This window comes from Apodemus sylvaticus, chromosome 1 (genome assembly GCF_947179515.1).
Source record: "Apodemus sylvaticus chromosome 1, mApoSyl1.1, whole genome shotgun sequence".
Classification (NCBI taxonomy): domain Eukaryota; kingdom Metazoa; phylum Chordata; class Mammalia; order Rodentia; family Muridae; genus Apodemus; species Apodemus sylvaticus.
Window position 1 is genome coordinate 183,668,208 of NC_067472.1, and position 16,683 is coordinate 183,684,890.

At 53.1% G+C, this 16,683-nt stretch overlaps 1 protein-coding gene across 1 annotated transcript in view; it reads left to right on the forward strand.

The window, feature by feature from the left end:
- Positions 1-16,683, forward strand: part of Ryr1 (ryanodine receptor 1) — a 133,808-nt gene that overhangs the window by 61,777 nt on the left and 55,348 nt on the right. Inside the window, 18 exon segments of the mRNA XM_052167344.1 lie at positions 15-155; positions 516-679; positions 767-845; positions 1,036-1,125; positions 1,526-1,666; positions 1,977-2,051; positions 2,130-2,205; positions 2,484-2,607; positions 3,160-3,275; positions 4,048-4,115; positions 4,205-4,326; positions 5,307-5,356; positions 6,061-6,121; positions 6,315-6,553; positions 10,870-10,951; positions 11,449-11,579; positions 12,862-13,194; positions 13,287-13,527. Of these exon segments, the coding sequence (XP_052023304.1) occupies positions 15-155; positions 516-679; positions 767-845; positions 1,036-1,125; positions 1,526-1,666; positions 1,977-2,051; positions 2,130-2,205; positions 2,484-2,607; positions 3,160-3,275; positions 4,048-4,115; positions 4,205-4,326; positions 5,307-5,356; positions 6,061-6,121; positions 6,315-6,553; positions 10,870-10,951; positions 11,449-11,579; positions 12,862-13,194; positions 13,287-13,527 (2,333 nt within the window).

The following is a 16,683-nucleotide window of genomic DNA, read 5'->3' on the forward strand; positions in this document are numbered from 1 at the left end:
TCTCCTGCTCTCAGCTCCTTACCAACCACTATGAGCGTTGCTGGAAGTACTACTGCCTCCCCACCGGCTGGGCCAACTTCGGGGTCACCTCTGAGGAAGAGCTGCACCTCACACGCAAGCTCTTCTGGGGCATCTTTGATTCTCTGGCGCATAAGGTCTGGGGACGCATGGGGTCTCAGAGGAATCTGTGCAGAGGGTTTGGGGGTTCAAGCTTAGAGATCTGGGGTGAAATCCCTGTTGGGTTGGTGACACACGCCATGATTTCAGCGGGAGGCGGAAGCAGGTGGATTAGGAATTCCGTCACTCTGGGATTATATATCAAGTGTCTTACATGAGACCTGTCTAAAAAAACCAAACAAAACAGACCAAAGCAAGGCTTGGGCTGCTGAGAGAGTGACTAGCAGATTTGTGGGCTCAGAGAGGAGAGTTGATGGCTAGCAGGTGGATCGGGGGCTGTAAGATTGCGGGCCAAGCGAAGCCTTCATGATCCTCCCCTTCACCCCTGGCCCCCGCAGAAGTACGACCAGGAGCTTTACCGAATAGCCATGCCTTGTCTGTGCGCCATCGCGGGCGCACTGCCCCCTGACTACGTGGACGCTTCGTACTCCTCCAAGACGGAGAAAAAAGCCACAGTGGATGCCGAAGGCAACTTCGATCCCCGGCCTGTGGAGACCCTCAAGTAAGAGGCAGGGACAGATAGCGGCGTGGCTGGGGGTTGGGAAGGGAAGCCCCACCCCAATGCCTGCCAACCCCATCTCTCTAACAGCGTCATCATCCCCGAGAAGCTGGACTCCTTCATTAACAAGTTTGCAGAATACACCCATGAGAAGTGGGCCTTCGACAAGGTGAACACGGGGCCTCCACCTTGACCTACCTTCCTTTCCCCAAGCCTCATACCTGCCCAGAGGCCTCAGGTTGTCTTAGGTCCTCAGCCATCCCTAAGGCCCTCACTGTTCTCTGAGAGCCCTACAGCCTTCCCCTGCCTCACACCTACCCCCCACTCTCTTCTGCCTCTCGTCCGGCCTCCACCTCTAGATTCAGAACAACTGGTCCTATGGCGAGAACATTGATGAAGAACTGAAGACCCACCCCATGCTGAGACCCTACAAGACTTTCTCAGAGAAGGTGACCAAACCTTAGGTCCTGATGTTAAGGTCAGAAGGAAGCTCCAGAATTGAGGGGGACCAGGGAGGAGTGAGACAGGTTGGCTGGCATCTGGTTGCCTTCTCTCAAGATTTCATGTTTCCCCTGGACTACCCCAGAATCTTCAAGTCCCTTCTCTAGAAAGAGTCCTTGACAGTGAGACTTCTCTGAGGCCCTTGTAAGATGAGTGCTAGGAATGCTTGAGTCACTTGTTTACAGAGCAGGTTAGAGTCCTGGGTTCCGATCCTGACTGACCCACTTCTAACTTCCTAGCCCCAGCTGGGGCTTCTCCTGCCTTGAGCCCGTAGAGACCAGGGAGGCTGAGTCAAGCTTACACCTTCTGACCCCATTCCACCAACTCTGCTTATGCTATCTACCCCAGGACAAAGAGATTTACCGCTGGCCCATCAAGGAGTCCTTGAAGGCCATGATTGCCTGGGAATGGACAGTGGAGAAGGCCAGGGAAGGCGAGGAGGAGAAGACGGAAAAGAAAAAAACAAGAAAGATATCCCAGACCGCCCAGGTGAGCTTGCGAGGAGACAGTGGAGGTCTGAGCAAGGGGAGGATGGGTCGGACGTGGTGGGATTGAGAGGGGTGCCCCCAAGTGGTCAAGGGACTATGAATGGGTGGGGTTGCAATGAGGCCTGACAGAGGGGAGGTAAAGAGAGGGGACAGTCCTGAGCAGATACCTCAGCACCAAAAGGACAGCCACCAGCGGCGGAGGGTGGCTTAGAGGCAGGGCATTAAGGGACAGGCTTGGGATAGGTATCTGGAGCAAAGCTCCGAGCTTCCTACACGCCCCTTAACTCTCCCCCTTTCTCTTGCCCTCTCAGACATATGACCCTCGAGAAGGCTACAACCCCCAGCCACCAGACCTCAGCGTGGTCACGTTGTCGCGGGAGCTGCAGGTGAGATCGCAGGCGCTTTCTGGAGGAAGCCCGGGCCTGTCTGAATCTGGCCCTTGATGGTCTGCATCCCCCTTCCAGGCCATGGCCGAACAACTGGCAGAAAATTACCACAACACCTGGGGGCGAAAGAAGAAGCAAGAGCTGGAGGCTAAAGGTGAGGGCACCCATCCCCTCCCACCACTGCCTCCCCACCCCACCCCACTCCACGCCCGCGCAGACACAGAGCCTCAGTTAGAGTCCTGGCTTTGTGTGTTACTTAATCATCCTCCCGGCTCTACTCCGTCGCACTGAGGTCCAGCATCAGAAAGCAATCAGAGTTTGCATTGTTAGCACCTTTTTAATTGTGCGGCTAACTAACTCAACTGCAGGAGCCTCAGTGAGAGTGGCCTGGGTCTTCCCTGGCTCCTGATTTCCAATCTTTGCCGTCCCCAGGGGGTGGGTCCCATCCTCTACTGGTCCCCTACGACACGCTCACGGCCAAGGAGAAGGCCCGGGACCGGGAGAAGGCCCAGGAGTTGCTGAAGTTTCTGCAGATGAATGGCTATGCTGTCACCAGGCATGTGAACCTGTGAACCTGGGCAGAAGCTGGGGCTGGCAGGGCCGGAAGAAAGGCCTTAGGGGCGGGGCTTGGGATGGAGGCGGGGCCATAAGGAAGCCAAAGGGTGGGCCTGAAAGCATCAGGGCAGCTAGCAGACCTCTTACTGGGCATAGCTCGGAGGGTTAAGTCAGGGCCAGCAGATATGCTAAAGGCAGGGATCTAATCAGGCCGAGGGGGAGAAAAGCAAGACTCAGAACCACCTGAGCTGAGGAAGAGGCGGTGGAGGAAGGACCTGCAAGAGAGCAGTGCGCGGCCAGCGGTGGTGGCGCACGCCTGTAATCCCAGCACTCTGGGAGGCAGAGACAGGTGGATTTCTGAGTTCGAGGTCAGCCTGGTCTACAGCGTGAGTTCCAGGACAGCCAGGGCTACACAGAGAAACCCTGTCTCAGAAAAACCAAATCCAAAAAAACAGAGAGAGAGAGAGAGAGAGAGAGAGAGAGAGAGAGAGAGCAGTGTGCACAGGAAATAGGGCAAGGCCTGTGTCTGAGCTGCCCCTGCCTCTCCACACAGGGGTCTTAAGGACATGGAACTGGACACGTCTTCCATCGAGAAGCGGTTCGCCTTTGGCTTCCTGCAGCAGCTGCTGCGCTGGATGGACATCTCCCAGGAGTTCATCGCCCACCTGGGTAGGAGAAGTTCCCTCCGCCTCTCCCCCACCTAGCATCCATGGAGCATCAGTCATGGCGGAGCCTGCTGGGGATGGTGGTGTGGGTTAGCAGGGGGCAAGACAGAAGGTGGTTCCTCCTCTGCCTCCCTGTTCTGGAGTCAGACAGAGTCGCACAAGACTAAGCCAAGTGTGCTAGGAAGTGCCTAGTGCTGGGGGAACCGGACACCAGGAGAGGTGGGCGGGGAGTATGGAGCCAGCTGCTATTTAAGCAGGGTAGTCAAGGAAGACATGGGTGACACTGTGACATCTGTACCAAGACACGGAGGGGTGGCGTGGGTGGGGTGGGGGCATTGGAACCCCTGGAGGGGAGCGACTGCGGGGACCCGCGCAGCAAGGAGAGGGGCTTTGTAACTAGATGGGGGGTGAGAGCGCGTCCCCTGCACGGAGACGGAGTCACAGGAGTGGCCTGAGCAGGGACCTAGCCCAGGTGGCCCTCTGGCTTGACTGTGGCCAGGGCAGGTGTGAAAGAAAAGGAGAGAAAACTTTTTTGGTTGGTTTGGTTTGGGTGTTTTGAGACATGGTCTCTCAGTGTAGCCCAGGCTGTTCTGAAACATGCTCTATAGACCAGGCTGGCCTCGAACTCGGAGATCTGTCTGCCTCTGCCTCCCGAGTGCTGGGACAGAAGACGTGTCATTTCCTCACTCTGCCCCCATCCAGTGTCCCTTCCTACCACAACATGTTGGCTTCCTCAGCCTAAACCCACAATGGCTCCTACTTGCCCTTCCCCACAGAGGCTGTGGTCAGCAGCGGACGGGTAGAGAAATCTCCTCACGAACAGGAGATTAAATTCTTTGCTAAGGTGAGAGGTGGGCTCAGAACCCGGAGGGGCTGTGGTCTAGGAGGGCCCCCGGACCCTTCACCCAGCCCCTCCTCCTTCCCCCCATCTAGATTCTGCTGCCCTTGATCAACCAATACTTCACCAACCACTGTCTCTACTTCCTGTCCACACCCGCCAAAGTGCTGGGCAGCGGTGGCCACGCCTCCAACAAGGAGAAGGAAATGATCACCAGGTGGGCTGCCAGTGACCTCTGACCTTACAGCATTTTAATCCCAAACCTCTTCCTCCTGACCGTGACTCATAAGGGCTCTCTCTGATGAGTGTCTCTGCCTTGGGATGTTCTAAAGTGACAGCTAACTGTCCCAGTTTCCCTGTGACTGAAGAGATTCCCAGGACTTAGTGAAACAAACCAATCATACTGACAAAGACAGCCTCTCCTCCATCACCTCTCCTGGCCAGTTATTGCTGTGACTTTTTTTTCTTGCAGTGCTGAGGACTGATCTTTATGTATGATAAATGTATGAGCCACTGAGCCACGCCCCCAGCCCCTCACTGGGGGTTCTAGGCAGGGGCTCTACCACTGAGCCACACCCCCAGCCTCTCACTGGGGGATTCTAGGCAGGGGCTCTACCACTGAGCCATGCCCCCAGCCCCTCACTGGGGGATTCTAGGCAGGGGCTCTACCACTGAGCCACGCCCCCAGCCCCTCACTGGGGGATTCTAGGCAGGGGCTCTACCACTGAGCCACTCCCCCAGCCCCTCCCTGGGGGATTCTAGGCAGGAGCTCTACCAGAGTCACATCTCGAGTCCTTTACTGGGAATTCTAGACCATCACTCAAAGACTGAGCCATTCCTGCAGCCCTTGCATGTTTTTTTAAATTAATTAATTAATTAATTAATTTATTTATTTATTTATTTATTATATGTAAGTACACTGTAGCTGTCTTCAGACACTCTGGAAGAGGGCGTCAGGTCTCATTAAGGATGGTTGTAAGCCACCATGTGGTTGCTGGGATTTGAACTCAGGACCTTCGGAAGAGCAGTCAGCGCTCTTAACCAGTTCTTAACCGCTGAGCGACCTCTCCAGCCCCCCAGCCCTTGCCTGTGACTGTCAAGCTTGCTCTGTGTCCTCTGGTCACATCACCGCTGTCTTTCATCTTGGTCTCCTCACTCCTCGTTCCCTTGTCCATCTGTCCCCTTCTCTTTCCTCAGCCTCTTCTGTAAACTTGCTGCCCTTGTCCGCCACCGCGTGTCCCTCTTTGGTAAGTAGCCCCACCTCCAAGCCTCTACCAGCTCTCTTGATTCCTTTACACCCAGCTCCACCTCGAAGAAAGAATTCCGGGCTCAGCCTTTTATACCTTTTCCCTCTGATCACAGACTGGGTTGTCCGTGGATGGGTAGACAGCCGTGCAGCGTTGTCTCACACAAGGACAGCCCTGGGAAGTCATAGCTAGACAGAAGACAGGAGAGGGAGACAGGAGGGAGGACAGCCAGAGCTGGGGTGGGGACGCTGAGGGGACTGTGGAAGCTCGGCACGGTTAGTATGGCGTGGCGTGAACCTAGCCAGGGAGGGTTGGGATGGACAGAGGAGGGTCCGGCCTTGAGGCCTGTCTTAGGGCTTTACTGCTAGAACAGACACCAAGACCAAGGCAGCTCTTATAAGGACAGCATTTAATTGGGGCTGGCTTACAGGTTCAGAGGTTCAGTCCAGTATCATCAAGGTGAGAACATGGCAGCATCCAGGCGGGCATGGTGCAGGAGGAGCTGAGAGTTCTCCATCTTCATCTGAAGGCTGCTAGCAGAAGACTCACTTCCAGGCAGCTAGGATGGGTGTCTTAAGCCCACACCTACAGTGACACACCTACTCCAGCAAGGCCACACCTCCTAATAGTGCCACTCCCTGGGCCAAGCATGTACAAACCATCACCAGGCCTCTTCCTCATCCTGGCCCGTATTCCTTCCCCAGGGACGGATGCCCCAGCTGTGGTCAACTGTCTTCACATATTGGCACGTTCCCTGGATGCCAGGTATGGCTTGGGGGTAGCCTTTCACCACACCTTAACCACGCCCCCCAACCCAGTCCTCCTGTACTCTCTGACACTTTTCTCAAGAAGAAGAAAGCGGAAGGAAGGGGAGGATGGAGGAAGGAGGGGAGGGAAGGAGCGGGGAGGAGAGGGGGACACTGCTTCTACAGCTGCAGCTCTGCACCCCACCTCCTAGAACGGTGATGAAATCAGGCCCTGAGATCGTAAAGGCGGGTCTGCGCTCCTTCTTCGAGAGTGCCTCCGAGGACATTGAGAAGATGGTGGAGAACCTGCGGCTAGGCAAGGTGTCCCAGGCGCGCACGCAGGTGAAGGGCGTGGGCCAGAACCTCACCTACACCACGGTGGCCCTGCTGCCTGTCCTCACCACCCTCTTCCAGCACATCGCCCAGCACCAGTTCGGAGACGATGTCATCCGTAAGGACTCCTGACCCTGAGGGCAAAGGGCATGGGGCGGGGCATCAGTTTTGCCGGCAGGGTCCATCCTGAGGCGTGAGGCAGTCACGTGGTATTAGAGCAAATGCTTCCTTGCGGTGAACCAAAGCACACAGCGACTGACTGCGGGGAACGGAAGGCGTTAACTAATACGTACACTCAAAATCCACAGTGCTGCTGCACACCGCTGAGTAATCCCAGCACTTAGGCTGAGGCAGGAGGATGGCTGAAAGTTTGAGGCCAACCTGGGCTATATAGTGAGTTCTGGGCCAGCCTGGACCACAGGGTGAGGTCTTGACTTGCAAAAAGAAAAAGAAAAAAAAGCAAGGGCTGATGATCTGCATCTCAAGGTAAAGCACTGGGCTGGCATCCAGCAGTGAAGGGCTGGAAGAAAGACCCACTGAGTAGTAGAATTCACAATGAAAGGCTAAGAGCACTCAGTGGGAGAGCCCTGCCTAGAGCCCCCCTCCCCCCCCCCACCCCCGTGAGGGACTGGGGGCGTGGCTCAGTGGTAGAGCCCCTGCCTAGGCTCCCCCAGTGAGAGGCTGGGGGCGTGACTCAGTGGTAGAGCCCCTGCCTAGAATCCCCCAGGGAGGGGCTGGGGGCGTGGCTCAGTGGTAGAGCCCTGTCTAGAATCCCCCAGTGAGGGGCTGAGGGCGTGGCTCAGTGGTAGAGCCCCTGCCTAGAACCCCCAGGTAGGGACTGGGCATGGCTCAGTGGTAGAGCCCCTGCCTAGAATCCCCCAGGGAGGGGCTGGGGGCGTGGCTCAGTGGTAGAGCCCTGCCTAGAGTCCCCCAGTGAGGGGCTGAGGGCGTGGCTCAGTGGTAGAGCCCCTGCCTAGAACCCCCAGGTAGGGACTGGGCATGGCTCAGTGGTAGAGCCCCTGCCTAGAATCCTCCAGTGAGGGTCTGGGGGCGTGGCTCAGTGGTAGAGCCCCTGCCTAGAATCCCCCAGGGAGGGCCTGGGGGTGTGGCTCAGTGGTAGAGCCCCTGCCTAGAATCCCTCAGGGAGGGCCTGGGGGCGTGGCTCAGTGGTAGAGCCCCTGCCTAGAATCCCCCAGAGAGGAGCTGGGGCGTGGCTCAGTGGTAGAGCCCCTACCTAGAATCCCTCAGGGAGGGGTTGGGGTGTGGCTCTTTGGTAGAGCCCCTGCCTAGAATCCCCCAGTGAGGGGCTGGGGGCGTGGCTCAGGGGTAGAGCCCTTCCTAGCATGCACAAGGTGCTGGGTTCCATCCCCAGCACTGCACATACACACAAGATTCAGCTACTTGCACCAGAGACCCAGTGACTCTAAATCACTGTAACTCAAACAAGCTAGAAGCTTCTTTCTCCCGAATGTTGTACTCTCCAAAGTAGATTAGAAAAATCCTAAGGTCAGAACATCAGTTCCCTCCATCCCATGGCCCTGCCTGCCTTCTCTGAAATGTTGTCTTTCCCTCACACTCCTCACCACAGGCATCCTCCTCCCAGGAAGCCGAGGAGGCTAAAAGAAATGAGCAGTTGCTGCAGCTCCGATAAGGAACAGTCTAGAAGTGGCCTCGTTAGTCAGAATTTCTCACTATGGTGGACTGTCTGAAAGAAGCAATGCAGGTCAGGCAGCGGTGGTGCGTGCCTTTAATCCCAGCACTGGGGAGTCAGAGGCAGGTGTATCTCTGTGAGTTCGAGGCCAGCCTAGTCTACACAGCTAGTCCCAGGGGAGCCAGGGCTGCACAGAGACAGCTATCTCGAGCCCCACCCTGTAACCCTAAAAAGCAATTCAGTTGGAAGACAGATCTATTCGCCTCACGCTCTCAGAGATTTCAGTCGTTCATCAACCTGGCTCCATGACTTTGAGTGGCATCGTGGCAGTGGGGTCACACAGCAAGCTGCTGGCCTCATGGGAACCAGGAGTTAGAGACGCTGAGGCAAAGAGGCAGGGGCAGGACATACTTTCCAAACGACCTGTCCCCCAGGACCTGTTTCCTTCACCCAGGCCCTACCTCCCGTCCAGTTAGGAATACGACCATTCGTGAGGTCAGAGCCGTTATCAGATCGCAGTAGTTCCATCTCTGAACATCGTTGCCTTGGGGCCCAGCCTGCACATGTGAGCCCCATGGGAAGCTCCATAACAGGCGCTGTGGCTTCTGGGGGGAAAAGGTGGCCGTATTCTGCAGGTACTGCAGGGCACTAGGCTATGAGCTATTCTATAGCCGCTCCTGAGTTCACCATCTATTTGAAATTAGAATCTTTTCTAGTTTGGGTTTTGTTTTTTTTTTTTTTACGTTGATTTCTTTATTATGTGTCTGCGTGTGGTGTAAGTGTGCCAATATGGTAAAGTGTGAAGGTCAGAAGACAATCTTAAAGAGTTAGATTTCTCCTTCCACCATACGGATTCTGGGACCAAACTCAGGTCATTAGGCTTGGTAAAAGACACATTTGCTCACTGAGCTATCCTGTGGCCCTCATTTTTATTTGTTGAGACAGTCTCATATAACCCAGGCTGGTCTTCAACTCTTTTCATTGTTGTTGTTGTTTGGTTTTTGTGTATTTCAGACAGGGTCTCACTGTGTAGCCCTGGCTGTCCTGGAACTCACTGTGTAGACCAGGCTGGGCTTGAACTCCTAGAGATCCACCTGCCTCTGCCTCCTGTGCTCTGGGATTGAAGGCGTGCGCCACCACATGCCTTCAACTCTTGGTCCACCTCCCAAAGCTGAGATTACAGGCACGCATTGCCACATTCAGCTGTCCTTCATTTTTAAAACTTCATAATCCCAGAGGTTGGGGAGATGACCCAGTTGGGAAAGTATTTGCCACTCAGGTGTGAGAACCTGGGCGTGGATTCCCAGTGTCCACAACAGACCGTGCAGTGGTAATGCTCCTGCAGTCTCGGTGCTGGCAAGACGGACAAGAGTATCCCCGAGGCTCGCTGGCTGCTACACTTGCAGAATCTGTGAGCTCCAAGGTCAGTGAGAGATTGCCTCAGAAAACAAGGTGAGCTGAGGCTGTAATCTCAGCGTAGTAAGTTCCAGGACAGCCAGAGATACACAGTGAGTTCCAACCCAGCTCACGTTACATAGTGATATCCTGCCTTAAATAAATCGTGCATAAATAAATACGTACGTAAATAGAAAGGAAGGAAGGAAGAAAGGGATCAAGCGGCTGACTACTTTTGACCTCTGACCTTCACATGCGTACACACTGGAACACATGCACATATGTGTATCACACAAACACATGTGGAAAATATAGATGCAGTGACATCACTTCCGTTGTATTTTGTCTTTCTCTCTATAGCTGTTTTTTCTAAATCTTGAGCCTCCCTGCCCTCTGTTGTCCTGATGGATTTGTACAGTCAGTGAGGATCTTAACCTTGGCCCTGTAGGAGGGGTTTAGGACGCCTGAAACCATGTACATATGTGTGCTAGGTTCTGGAAGAAGTGTTCCCATGTTCATCAAAGAGATCTGATGCAAAATAAGTCCCTCTTTGTTAATAAGCACCTCCCCTTTAAAAGCACCGCCCCTTTAGTAAGCACATCCTGTGTCCTTTTCCTTTTGGTTTTTGTTTGTTTGGTTGGTTTTTGGTTTGGTTTGGTTTTGGTTTCTTTGAGGCAGGGTTTTTCTTTTTTTCTTTCTTTTTTCTTTTTCTTTTTTTTCTTTTTTCTATTTATTTATTTATTTTTAGGTTTTCGAGACAGGGTTTCTCTGTGTTTCCCTGGCTATCCTAGAACTCTGTAGACCAGGCTGGTCTCGAACTCAGAAATCCACCTGCCTCTGCCTCCCAAGTGCTGGGATTAAAGGAGTGCACTACCACTGCCCGGAGAGGCAGGGTTTTTCTGTGTAGCCCTGCCTGTCCTGGAACTCACTCTTTAGACCAGGCTGACCTCTAACTCAGAGATCCACCTTCCTCTCCCCCACCCTCCTCCGCACCCCAGCATGTGCTGGGATCAAAAATGTGTGTCACCACTGTCCAGCCTGTGTCCTCTTTTCTAATTACTTTTCAGGAATTTATTTGAGAATTGGGTGTGGTCCAGTGGTAGAACACTTGCCCAGCACAGTGGGAGATGTCATGTTCCACCCCCCAATATCACAAATTGAAACAACAGCTCACTTGATCCTCAACCTACCCTGTGCAGAAGGCTCCACAATAATGCCACTTTAGAGATAGGCTAAAAGAAAGCTGGTCTTGGCTGTGTTACAAAGCATAAATAGCAGTGGGCTGTGCAGCTTTATCTGTTACCCACTGACCATGTGACAGAGAAGGTGGTAAGGGGCGAGTTGGCATGGTGGGCCCAGCCCAGACCCTCACTCTCTCTCCTCTTTAGTGGATGATGTGCAAGTTTCTTGCTACCGAACGCTCTGCAGTATCTACTCTCTGGGAACCACCAGGAACCCCTATGTGGAAAAGTAAGAAAACGGGACAGATAATTGGGTTTATTTAGGACTTAGAGGCTGTGGGGTGAGGGGAAAGGCATGGAAGTGGGGTGGAGGTGCAGAGCTAGACATGTTAAAATCTTGAACTTGCCACTAAACTAGGGTAACTGAAGTTCATGCCAGAAGCCAGCAGAGGGCGCGTAGTGGAAAGGCCTGGCATAGAAACAGGCTGTGGGATCTGGGAGAACGGGAATCAGACACCTGCTAAGGAGGTTTTGAGTGTCTTCTTCTGGGGAACAAGCTAGACCTGGTAGGAGACGTGCAGAAACGGGACAACAGCGTGCTGGAGACCACTAAAGAGGAACTTTTCAGTCTGCATACTAGTCTTTGCCAGGCACGCAGGAAAGAAAGCGGTGCCCGCAACTCTGCTCCAGAGCGGACCAGTAGGGGGCGCTCCTGTGCAGGATGGGGCTGGGACTCAGGACTCAGGCGGAGGGGCGCCTGGAAACTCATTACAGCTCTCCTTCCAGGCTGCGGCCAGCCCTCGGGGAATGCCTGGCCCGCCTGGCCGCAGCCATGCCAGTGGCATTCCTGGAGCCTGAGCTGAATGAATACAACGCCTGCTCTGTCTACACCACCAAGTCTCCTCGAGAGCGGGCCAGTGAGTCGCGTGGGCTGGGGCAGCTGTCAGGGGCACAGGAGAGCCGCCCTCAGGGTGGAGTGCTCCCTAAATCTGGGCTGTGAGGGGCTGGGCCATGCTGTAAGGGACCTTCCGAAGCCACTCCCCTGGGAGCATTAGGGGGTCAGAGTTGAAGTTAGGAGCTGTGAGGCTGACTATGGAGTTGGTAATGTGCCGCTTGGGGAGGCAGGTGCCCTCCAGTGAGTGTCCTTAAGACTTGAGTGACCAGGGCTTATCGTGGATGTTTTTCATTCACGATATCTGCGGACTCTTAGGGGCAAGAGTCAGAGGTGGTGGCCACACAAGCCACAGGCAGGCATCCTGTCTTCTCAACCTCGGGGCTTAGAGCCAGGAGTGGGGCTCAGAAAATATCCAGTCGGGAGAGCCATGCTGTGCTCCCCAAACCCAAAATGTGTGGTACCCCGAAATCTGGAAGGTAAGATCCTGGAGGGCCTTTTTCAGGGCCATCTTCACACCTTAGAAAGTTCCAGGCCAGCCTGGGCTACATGAGACTCAGTCATCCCCACCCCTGTTTAAAGAAAAAAAGAAAGAAAAAGAAAGCCCACTCCCAGCCCATGGGAGGGGACAGTGGGTGACGGACTGTGGGTTTCCAGATACAAAATTGGAGTCCGAGCTCTGCGACCTGAAACTGGTGGTGGAGACGGCCCAGGCCTTTCCTCTCCGTGCTCTGGGGGCTGAGGTGGGATAGGTCAGGGCTGGAAAACAATTTTTGCAGCTTGCCACATATCGGATGCAGAGTTGAGATGATTTTGGGAGTGAAGGTGTTTAGGGCTCAGGGCTCGCACGAGACCCCACCTAGATACAAAGTTGGGATTCTTTCTTCAGAAGTTCAGTGTGGAAGTCCCATGTCATTCCAGGCATGGTGTCGCATGCCCTTACTCCCAGCACTCCGGAGGCAAAGGCTGGAGGATCTCTGTGAGCTCAAGGCCAGCCTGGTCTACATAGTGAGCTCAAGGCCAGCCTGGTCTACATAGTGAGACCAAATTCCATGACGGGGTATATTTTGAGTTTGGAAACAAATCTTGCACTTGGCTTTAGGGATTAGCGAGGGCTGGGGTGTAAATTACTTGCGGGTCGTGGTTTCAGTGGGAGGGCTCTGAAAGGCACCTGGGTTGGAGGGTGGCATAGGGCGGATGGACTCTTGGAGACTCTTTTAAGTATAAGGTGACTTAGGTGTCAGGCAGGTCATAGGGAAGGCGTTGGGTTGACGGTTGGCATACCCTGACCTATCCCTGCACCCCAGTCCTGGGGCTTCCCAACAGTGTGGAGGAGATGTGTCCCGACATCCCAGTGCTAGAAAGGCTCATGGCAGAAATCGGGGGACTGGCCGAGTCCGGGGCACGCTACACAGAGATGCCGCATGTCATCGAGATTACGCTGCCCATGCTGTGCAGTTACCTGCCCCGCTGGTGGGAGCGAGGGCCTGAGGCACCCCCGCCAGCCCTGCCTGCAGGCGCCCCACCACCCTGTACGGCAGTCACCTCCGATCACCTCAATTCCCTACTGGGGAACATCCTCCGAATCATCGTCAACAACCTGGGCATCGACGAGGCCTCGTGGATGAAGCGGCTGGCTGGTGGGTCTGCAGGGCGGTGTCTCCTGGGGAGCAGGGTGCTGGGGCTCCTGGAGGTCAGAGGTCACGTGTGAGTAACACCCGCCCTCCCGCAGTGTTTGCCCAGCCCATTGTGAGCCGAGCCAGGCCAGAGCTCCTCTGCTCCCACTTCATCCCTACCATTGGGCGACTGCGGAAGCGGGCAGGGAAGGTGGTGGCTGAGGAGGAGCAGCTGCGCCTGGAGGCCAAGGCAGAAGCTGAAGAGGGGGAGCTCCTGGTCCGGGACGAGTTCTCCGTGCTCTGCCGCGACCTGTATGCCCTCTACCCGCTGCTCATCCGCTACGTAGACAACAACAGGTCAGCAAGGCCCCAGTCTGTCCTGACTCAGGCTTTCTGAGCTGCCACGGACCCTTGCAGCCCCTCCACGCCCTTCTCCCTCCGTAGCCTCTCTGAGTCGGGGAGATGGCCGAGTGGATAAAGTGAACTCATGAGAAGCTAGCTGGCTGCAGCAGCACACATCTGTAATCCCTGAGCCCCTGTGGTGAGATGGGCGGTAGAGAAGGGACAACCTCTGGGAACTCACAGCCTGCCTAGCCGCAATGAAGCTCGGCCTTGAAAGTGGAGCCTGCGATGGCGTCCACCAAGGGACTGTCTCAAACAAGGCAGAAGGCTAGGGCCAGCACCTGAGGCTGTCCTCTGGCTTCCATGTGCACGGTAGCAAATGCCCGCATGCATACACATGCACACACACACACACAACACACACACTCACAGATACACACATGAACACACAAACACACAGATACACACAAACACATACATATATACATATATATACATAAACCCATACACACAAATACACACATATGCACACAGATACACACATATATACACATACATACACAATATACACACATACAGGTACACACACAGATACATGTGTGTGTATATACACATATAAATACATACACATGCATAAACACATATATACATAAACACATACACAAATATACATACATATACATACATATATACCTACATACATAATGTACACACAGATATACACATGAACACACAGATACACATATACATACATACACATACATAAACACATAAACAAATATACATGCATATATATACACACCTACACACATAATGTACACACAGATATACACATAACACACATACATATATATACATAGATACACGCATACATACAGATACATACAACATAGATACATACAAACACACACAAGGCCAAGACATACAGATACATACAACATAGATACATACAAACACATACAAGGCCAAGACATGCACGCACACATACACACACACACACACACACAAAGCCTTCCTGGGTTTGCCTTCTTTTGTTTCTTAAAACTGTATTGAGGGTTACAACATTCACTATAAGAAGACTTATTTTCTCTCCAGCATTGTGTCTACATGTGTAGTGAAGGACCATGGTCAGGCTTTACCCACTGGAGAGAAGACAGGAACATAGATGATATCCCCCAAGATATACGTCTTTAAGAAAACAATATACGCAGATATCAGCCTGCTAACTAATAAATCAAAAGCACTATTTAGATAGCTTAAACTCTAAGATCTATTCCCATTGAAAAAGATCGTAAGCTTGGCTTGGGTTCTGTGGTTGATTAGCTATGTCTGCCATAGGGCAGAAATGGGAGTACTGGTGAGCATTTTGCAGATTTTGACTACCCTTGAGCTGTGATCCATCACTACTTAGTCGGCCATAGGTTATTTGTTGTCGCTGCCATTTGTTTAGTAGTCTTTGAGAGAGTCTCACTCCGTAGTCAGAACGAGAACAAAACAGGCAGGCAAACTCCCAGCAACCCCTCCTGCATCAGCCTTCCACGGTCAGCCATACATTTTGTTAGCACAATTAGGCTAATTTTCTTTGGCTCACTCTGGACCTAAAAACCTTCATATTTAGACAAAATAAATTGAATCTAAAAGAAATATCTACAGTTCCCTGCTTGGTTCTATCTGATTTTTTTTTTAATCTAAACAGAAAGGGAGGAGAATTGGCACACACACATACACACACCAGAACACGCAACTACCTCAATCTCCTTTAGATCACAGCAAAGAGCTTTACCCACCCATCTGACCCCTCCCTCCTCTACCTTTGCCACTAATTTTATATCTCTAGGCTTAGAGAGAATTCCATGCTTGGTTTGGGCTGTCAGGATGGCTTCTGGTTGACACAGGGAAGAAGGTCTGCTGGGCAGGGTCTGGCTCTACTGACTAAGGAAATTAAGACAGCTGTCACACAAGCGCGCCACAGAGCCCACTACACAGCATTGTGTGCCCCCTTCTGTTCTGTTTGTGACAGCTTCTTTCTCTGTTGCTCAGGCTGGCTTTGAAGGTGCTGTGTAGCCTCGGCTGGCCTCATGCTCACGGTTCTGCCTCCTGTAGCTGGCGGCACACGCCCAACTGCGAAGCTTTATCGCTGCCCTCCTACTGGATAATGTAGCTTTTCCACTACATACACAGTAACATAGCCGTGCACCACAGAGATATTTATCCTTTCATTCACAGCTTTGGCTTAGCACAGTTCATAGCGATTAGAAAATTAGAAAATTCCAAGCTGGGTCTGGTGGTATATGTCTCAAGTAGCTAACACAGGAGGATTGTTATGAGTTCCAAGTCTCCCTAGACTAAATTTAAAAAAAAAAAAGTTCTGATAGAGCATGGTAGTCCAAATCCCAGTACTCTGGAGGCAGATCTCTGTGAGTTTGAGGCAAGCCTGGTCTACACAGTGAGCTCCAGGCCAGCCTGGGCTACAAAGTAAGATCCTGTCTGAGGAGCCTAAAATTTTAAAGTTCACTGAACTGATCAGATTCCCTTAAAACACTCCATGCCCTCTATTGGATGAATGTGTCATGGTTCCCATGAGCATCTCTGGGCATCTCTGAGTGTCTCTGGGCATCTCTGAGCGTCTCTAGGCGTCTCTGAGCGTCTCTGAGCATCTCTGAGCATCTCTGAGTGTCTCTGAACATCTCTGAGCATCTCTGGGCATCTCTGAGCGTCTCTAGGCGTCTCTGAGCGTCTCTGAGCATCTCTGAGCATCTCTGAGTGTCTCTGAACATCTCTGAGCATCTCTGGGCATCTCTGAGCGTCTCTGGGCGTCTCTGGGCGTCTCTTAGCATCTCTGAGCATCTCTGGGCATCTCTGAGTGTCTCTGAGCATCTCTGAGCATCTCTGGGCATCTCTGAGCGTCTCTAGGCATCTCTGAGCGTCTCTAGGCGTCTCTGAGCGTCTCTGAGCATCTCTGAGCATCTCTGAGTGTCTCTGAACATCTCTGAGCATCTCTGGGCATCTCTAAGCGTCTCTAGGCGTCTCTGAGCGTCTCTGGGCGTCTCTGAGCATCTCTGAGTGTCTCTGAACATCTCTGAGCATCTCTGAGCGTCTCTGGGCATCTCTGAGCGTCTCTGGGTGAGCCCCTTCCCTGAGGATCCCTGAACCTTTGTCCATTCTCTCCCG